Source organism: Lottia gigantea (genome assembly GCF_000327385.1).
Source record: "Lottia gigantea unplaced genomic scaffold LOTGIsca_45, whole genome shotgun sequence".
NCBI classification, from domain to species: domain Eukaryota; kingdom Metazoa; phylum Mollusca; class Gastropoda; family Lottiidae; genus Lottia; species Lottia gigantea.
The window spans coordinates 1,506,857-1,515,000 of NW_008709577.1; the positions used below are offsets into that span (position 1 = coordinate 1,506,857).

At 34.1% G+C, this 8,144-nt stretch overlaps 1 protein-coding gene across 1 annotated transcript; it reads left to right on the forward strand.

The window, feature by feature from the left end:
- Positions 1 to 4,903: 4,903 nt before the first annotated feature.
- On the forward strand, positions 4,904 to 5,056 carry LOTGIDRAFT_123776 (hypothetical protein; the record flags this gene model as incomplete). Its single annotated transcript, XM_009060982.1, has 1 exon — positions 4,904 to 5,056. A coding segment is annotated over one exon (153 nt), but the record flags the coding sequence as incomplete, so codon positions are not given.
- Positions 5,057 to 8,144: the final 3,088 nt, after the last annotated feature.

Genomic DNA, 8,144 nt, shown 5'->3' on the forward strand with positions numbered 1-8,144 from the left:
TATAACGTCATATAAAATAGAATCTATTGTCTAAAATATTCCAGCCCATCCTCTTCACAACTTTTCTCATATTAAGTGATTTCTCCTTTAAAATGCATCCTGACTTATTGGTGTAATGAGTCATGTAGTAGTTATTGGGCAGTATAAATTGTTGGCAAGCTGTTAACTGTTGAAGAATTCTGAAAAGATAATAAAACACTGATTATATAGTGGTATGGTTTTAAACTAGATCATAAAAAAGAAAACCTGAGGTAGAATATTAAAAGAGCAATTTATCTTATAATTACTAGTTGTTACAATAAGTCTGGCTTCTTTTAATGGAGGGTAAACATACACAAACAAAACTTCAGTAAGAAAAGATATAAAATTCAGTGTAGGAAGGTAATACTAGTGTCTGACATTCTCTACATAATATAGAACACATTTACCTTATACCTTCTTTAAATCAATATTCTAATTTCAATAGATTAATTTTTAATAGATAACTGACATGACAAACAATGTCACTACTACACTACTACAGTGACTACTAACTACTACCATGACAGTACTAAAACAAGTAAGATATGAAGTAAATATAACTAAAAATATATCCTATAGATTTCCAGGTATGAATCCTATATATCAAATCCATTGTTAAATATCAAATTCCTTTATAATGAATCAATAGGTATAAATATATCTTCAACTGTAACTTCACTTTTATTTAACTGTACAGGTAGGTATCATTATATACATTTAAGAGGTGTGTAACGGGAAAACAAACTTACAAACTATAAAATCAAGAATGAGCCTCGGCTCTCCCTTCATAACCAAATTCAAGATTTTCATACCCAATAAAGCCACACCAACATTTTGTTTTACAGTTCTCCACTGAAAAACTGATATTGTGGTTTAGCCTTTCCACATGTAATATGACAATCTCATCTAGTTTGGTTTAACCTCACATCTAGTTTGGTTTAACCACAGGAAAATAAAAGGACATTTATACAATCTATTCTAGTAAAGGAGTAAATATAGAAACATGTTTTAAATAAATATACTACATTGAAAGTAGTTTTTTTATCAGGTAAAAGTTTACTGGAGTCTAGAAATAACTTCTATTTAACTTATCTAATTGGTAGCTTGGTATATAAAATACTTCATATTTATCTTGGTATGTTTTTCATTTTCATGCCACAACATTACACAATTATTGAGCTCATTGATTCAATTTTCTTTACTTTAAGTGAACTTCCTGCCAATTTTCAGTAGGTAAGCTTATATATTTAGACTACTACTGTCTCTGTTGTTTCTTAACAAGAATAAGTACTTTATCTCGGTGCTAAATGTCTACCTTTGAAACATGTGTCCAGTTAGGTATAGAGACTTCAGATTTTTTTTTACTCTTATACAGGATGAAATAAGATAAAATCGGCATTTTTTGAAAACAATTTTTATAAAGTAAGCTAAAGTAAGAGAAATACATTTATGATGATTGAAAACGATGCTGCCTTCAACAGATGTCAAAATGTTCTAATAAGTCTATTAATCATAAAATCATAGAATAATAAATCCAATACCTATCTCTTCTCTTCTCTCTACCTTTCTCACGGTAATACTATTACAATTTGGCAACCATATCTTACAGTATAAACAGATAAAATATACATCTTGTAGGTAGATAAAATATTAGAAAAACCAACCTACATAACATACCTCCTCACCTTGAAGTCATCATTCAAAATGGATGACAGAGCTACTAGAAATAGATTTTATTTTTATCAATTTGACAATACCAGACCTAAAATTAACTGATTCTAGGCTGACAAAATGCAAAATAGCTGTGTAACTCTTTTCAAAATAGAAATGACATCATTTAGTCTACTGTTTGAAAAGCATTTGAATTGCATTTAAAATGATATAATCTTTCATAAGGATTTTCCCTTTTTATCACTAAATATGTATTTGTTTTCTGCACAGCTTTTTTTTTTTTCTCTTCCAGTCGTCTGAGCTGTAGATGGCATAGGGATGTTGAAGCAAAAATTTTAGACTGAACAACAAATACACATGTAATAGTTCTCAGCAGCATTTGACTCATTGGTCACAAGATAATTTGGTAATAAAAGTTGATTAAAACCACACATAGCTTCAGAATACCTACTGAACCTAACTATATCTTAATTTTATTCTATTCTACACAACCAGATCTTCAAAGTGACTTCTATTCATGAAACAAGGTATGCAAAAACCACAAAATAAATATTTATTAGTTAAATTTAGAGATGACAAGACATGTCAATGTTAAAAAGGAAGAAAAATTCCAAGAATGTATCTTCAAATAAGATAGCTTGCTACACTGCCATTAAAAAACATGTTTATATTTTCATGTTTACAGTAGAAAAGAGTGGTCTTTATCTTAACTGATGACAACCACCAAAGATATTGGAAAAAATGGAATCTGAGATTACTCAATTGAAACATAAAAGTATCTTTAATTCTTAAGTAACTTATCTTTTCGTCCTCAGTTTTATGCAGGATATTCTTTCATTCTTCAACAACAATGGGATAAATCAAAACATTCAAGGTTAAAACTACAAGCAATTTGAGAACTTCATCAAAATATTATCTAGGAGATGTCTTACTTATACTTATCCCAGAAAAAGATTATGCTTGCTAATTAGACAACAAGGGAAAACCTTATCCCAGCTTTCATAGCAAATAAACTTACAGTGGACATCATCAACCAAAGTAACAGATCTAAATTGTCATTAGCTGAATCCTCTAGGACGGCCCTGGATTGGCCGTGGATATTCGCCACCCGGGTGGCGAATAGTCCACGTCCATTCATTTGACTATTCGCCATCCGAGTGGCAGAAAAAATCTCTAAAAATTCATGAAATGTCAGCCTTTTTGATATAATTGTTTCTTTCAGTGACATATATGTCGACTCTGAGTAATTTGTAATGGATTTTGTCAGATTCAGACAAGATCGTGTTAATATAAATTGAATTTCTTGCAATGAAACGAAAGTAGAAATTCCGCCATTTTGTTTACACCAAATTAGCATACATCTCAAATGGTCCTGATAGTGTTGCTATGAAATTTAGCATCATACGTTTGTATAAGAAATCCGTAGAAAAAAAAAATGAAATAAAATAAAGTTTTACGTCCTATTTCTGCACCTGTATGGGCTACTGAGGATGGGCAAACGCCATGCAGTGTGCAATGAGTGAAATTTTGTCAGGACAGCGACATTAGCCTACTCTTATTTTCGATTTCCAACTGTCGGGGGATCTATACGTAAGTAAAAAAAAGGTTGAAGATGTGTAAATGGTAAAAAAAAAGACAAAGCAGGCGCGTGTCCAAATTGTGTCACATTTATCCTAGACGTATTTTCCATCCCAAACATTGACAAGGGGAAATCGAGTTGAAAAATCCAAAGAATATCAATCCATGGTTGGAGCCATCGCGAATGTGTAAGTAATGTATGTGGGTGGTAAATACACTGCATTGGGGTGGGTGGAAATATGTATTTGAAGTAATAAGGTTTAAGGTATAATAAGGCGTACGATAATCCACAATACTGACGAGTGGTAAGTTATGTGTATGGGTGGTAATAAGGCGTACGATAATAAACCATACCGACGGGTGGTAAGTAATGTGTAAGGGTGGTAATAAGGCGTACGATAATACACAATACTGACGGGTGGTAAGTAATGTGAACGGGTGGTAATAAGGCGTACGGTAATACACAATACTGACAGGTGGTAAGTAATTTGTAAAGGTGGTAATAAGGCGTACGGTAATACACAATACTGACGGGTGGTAAGTAATGTGTAAGGGTGGTAATAAGGCGTACGATAATAAACCATACTGACAGGTGGTAAGTAAATGTGCAAGGGTGGTAATAAGGCGTACGATAAAAAACCATACTGACGGGTGGTAAGTAATGTATACGGGTGATAATAAGGCGTACAGTAATACACAATATTAACGGGTGGTAAGTAATGTGTAAGGGTGGTAAACAAGAATTGGGGATGGTAAACAAGAGCTGAAGGAAGTAAGTTCTTGTTAACCACCAACAATTCCTGTTTACCACCCCAGCTCTTGTTTACCATCCAAAATACTTGTTCTTGTTAACCACTCACAGTTCTTGTTCCTGTTAACCACCCACAATTCTTATTTACCACCCTAAACTCTTGTCCACCATAAGCTCTTGTTCACTAGTTGTTGTTCACTACCCTCGGTTCTTGTTTAACATACCTAGCTCCTGTTCACCACCCTGGGTTCTTGGTTACCACCCTCAGCTCTTGTTCACCACCCTACCTGTTGTTCACCGCCATCATTTCTTGTATACCACCTTTAGTTTGTGTTTACCACCCAACTCTTTGTTACCACCCTAGTTGTTTTTCATTAACCTAGCTGTTGTTTACCACCCTCAATACTTGTTTACCACTCTCAGCTCTTGTTTCATTAACCTAGCTGTTGTTTACCACCCTCGATACTTGTTTACCACCCTCAACACTTGTTTACCACTCATAATTCTTGTTTACCACACTCAGCTCTTGTTTCATTAACATAGCTGTTGTTCACCACCCCCAGGTCTTGTTCACCACCCACAATACTTGTGTAACACCGACAATTTGTGTTTGTCACCCTAAGCTCTTGTTCACCTCTTAGTTGTTGTTGTTCACCATCCCCAGCTCTTGTTTACCACCCTCAGCTATTGTTCACCACCCTGGGTTATTTTTACCACCCTAGCTGTTGTTTACCACCCATAGGTCTAGTTTAACAGCCACAATTCTTGTTTACCAACCTACTCTTGTTTACCACCCTCAGCTCTTGTTCGCTACCCTCGGTTTTTGTTTACCACCAGCAGGTCTAGTTTGCCACCCTCCGTTCCGGTTTACCACCCGCAGATCTTGTTTACCACTTCCAGCTCTTGTTCACCACCCTCAGCTATTGTTTACCACCCCAATACTTGTTTACCACTCACAATTCTTGTTTGCCAACTTCAACTTTTGTTAACCACCTTAAGCTCTTCTTCACCAGCCAAAGCTCTTGTTGTTGTTAACCACTCTCGAATTTTGTTAACCACTCTTGGCTCTCTTTTACCACCCTAGATGTTATTCATTAACCCTGCTCCCGTTTACTACCCAAAAATCTTATTTACTGTCCTCAGCTCTTGTTTACCACCCTCGGTCTTTCTTTACCACTCGTAGGTCTAGTTTACCACCCTCCGTTCCTGTTCACCACCCGCAGTTCTTGTTTACCACTTCCAGCTCCTGTTCACCACCCTCACATATTGTTTACCCCTGACGATTCTTGTGTACCACCGACAATTCTTGTTAACCACCCTAAAGTCTTTTTTACCACCCTCAGCTTTTGCTCCAGCTTTCTTAAACTAATAGGGAATGTCGGGAATTCGCGTTTTTGGGAATCCGATTCTAAAAATCTTCAAAGGGTGGGATCTCCTACACACTATATAAAAAATCCTTCAATCCGCCGGAAAATGTCGAGAGGTGACATAAATATCGAGACTAAATTTCATAGAAGTGATTCAAAAAAGTGGTGGCCAAATTGACTTAACACCAGTTGACTATAAAAAGCCATCCAATGGGACAGCGATTATCAATTATAAGTAGGTGTTATTTTTGTACATTTTCTTGAAAGGAATTGCAAATAAGCGTTTCTAATGAACATAAAAAAAAACATTATAATGCATGTAACGCTATAGCCTTAACAGCTAATAATGTCAGTCTTCAGAGAAATTAAAGTTTTAAATACGGGTGGCAAAAAAAAATGAGGGTGGCGAATAAATGTTTGCCACCCGGGTGGCGAATATCCTCGGCCGGACTGGATTAGTAACTTTCTTCTTCATTTTACATTTCAATTAACAACATAGAAGACCATAAAATACTTTCACATACCAGTTAGCTATCAGAGACTAATCCCAATATCCTAGTTAATCTTCTGGAATTGCTTTCCAAGAATTGTATCGGTCTCACATCCTGATCCCTTCAAAATGGAAATAAATATATGAACGACATAAAAACAAGAACTCTTCACAGTAGAGGTGAAAAAGTAATCTGATAAATTCTATTTGACACTCCGCTGACATCAATTAATATAGCATAGTCACAATTGGCCAGTTTGACCACAGGTCAGCCACAACCACTACTTGGCAATTTGTATTATAAATAACCCTCAAGGCTTTGTCCTGTGTTAAATTGTCATGTAAACACTGGCTAGAGGCAGATGAAACTCCACACTATCTCTTAATGTGTTATATTTATACAATACACTTCAACTCATGTTTTCTAGGTGGTAAGGCAACGTAAATTAAGGTCATACAGATTAACACAACCCTCATTTCTCTCTTTAAATTAATCTGTCAAAATAACCAACAAAACAACAAGAAAACACCTAGAGAAGAGTAAGAATAAGGACAAGTATGAACTTGATGTAAGATGACTAAACCCCTACTTGAAATGACAATTATATATGAGAAGGATTAGCCTCAGCTGTGACTTCATCATAGTTTATAACGAAAGTCTTTGATGACCTACTAATGAATAAATGTCTACAATCACACATCAATTAATAATTAATAACTTTGACTATGTTTTTCAAGTTCCATTTCAATGTGTCTACAATTATTTGCCAATATTTTCCAATAAATAAAATCAATCAAAAGGTTAAAGTAATTGAAAGATACTTCTATTATGTTGCCATGGAAATCAATAGATCTACAATTTGTATTTTTCTGATATTTAACATTAAAGCATATATACTAAACTAAATTATCTCATAGAATTCATTGAAGGTTTGCCATGATAAGTCTGATTAAAATGGTGCTTCTTTGCATTTTTATTTAGTGGGCGACTCCATTTGCCATCCATGATCTAACAAATTGTTATGGATGTCATGTTGTGGGTCATTTCTTATTCAACCAATCCAATGCTCTGTTCAATAAAAAGATTTCAACTAGGATTCTGGGAAATTCATTAGCCCAGTTGGCCGGTACCATTTACATTGTACTGTTTTCACTGGGCCAGAACGATGAGTCATCAAGTATACATCTGCTCTCCAGTCAGTGGAGGCGAAAAAAACTATTGTAATTCTATTGATTAAATAAATAATGATTTGTAATTTTATGTAAACATTCTACAAATCAGGATTTATGAAAGAATTATGTAAGATCATGGATGGCAAGTACAAGTAACAAACAGAAAAATCACGAACCAAAACATCCAGAATTGAATTTTAATCATATTGTGTCCCGATTATTAAGAAATTATATTACTGAGTTTAATGTTGACACTTTATAAAAATGATATAGAGTCCACAACTATTGTAATGGCCATGGAGGTATCTCTAATCTTAAATTTCCAACTCATTATATCACAAATTCCTATCTCTTACATTAAAGAACGATTAACATTAAATATCTGTGAATGTTTATAAAAAGAAAATCAGTTATGATCATCTGTAAAAATAGACTGGCGCCAACGCAACATGATATAAAACAACAAAGCTTCATTATTTAAGAATTATATATCTTCATACCCATATGGGAATTCCTACATGCTGTCAAATGTAATAGTTTTCATCAGCTGTAAGTATATAATGTATTTCTACCTAGGAAATTTAATGTTATTCATGGGATTTTATTAAATGACAAATTCTGTACCTGCTTAACAAAAATTCTACAAGCTAAACACACTGCTTACATTTTTCAAAATATATTCTACATTAGTTAGTATGTATATTCAGATATTGAAAATGTCACTTGTTTTCAAAATCTAGGGTTTTAAAAACAGGACCATGATGATAAAAGAAAGCTATAATTATTGATATATGTCATTATGGATTAAAACATGTTGTAGTCATCAATAACCTGCCTTACCCTCTCCCTTTAAACACTTCAACTATTTCCTACTTTCCTTTCAACAAAACAAAGTTCAATCTACAACAGATGGTGAAATATATCAGAGACATTCCACATCAGATAAAAAAAAGAAGAGCTGCAAATTTCTTTTGAATAAAACACAACAGATCACATTTTTGACATGGGCCAGACTGGGGTATCTTTTTATCATATTTAGCTAACTTGTGCAGTCTAATCTACGTATAACTGGTTGAACAAAAGGTTATTGTTC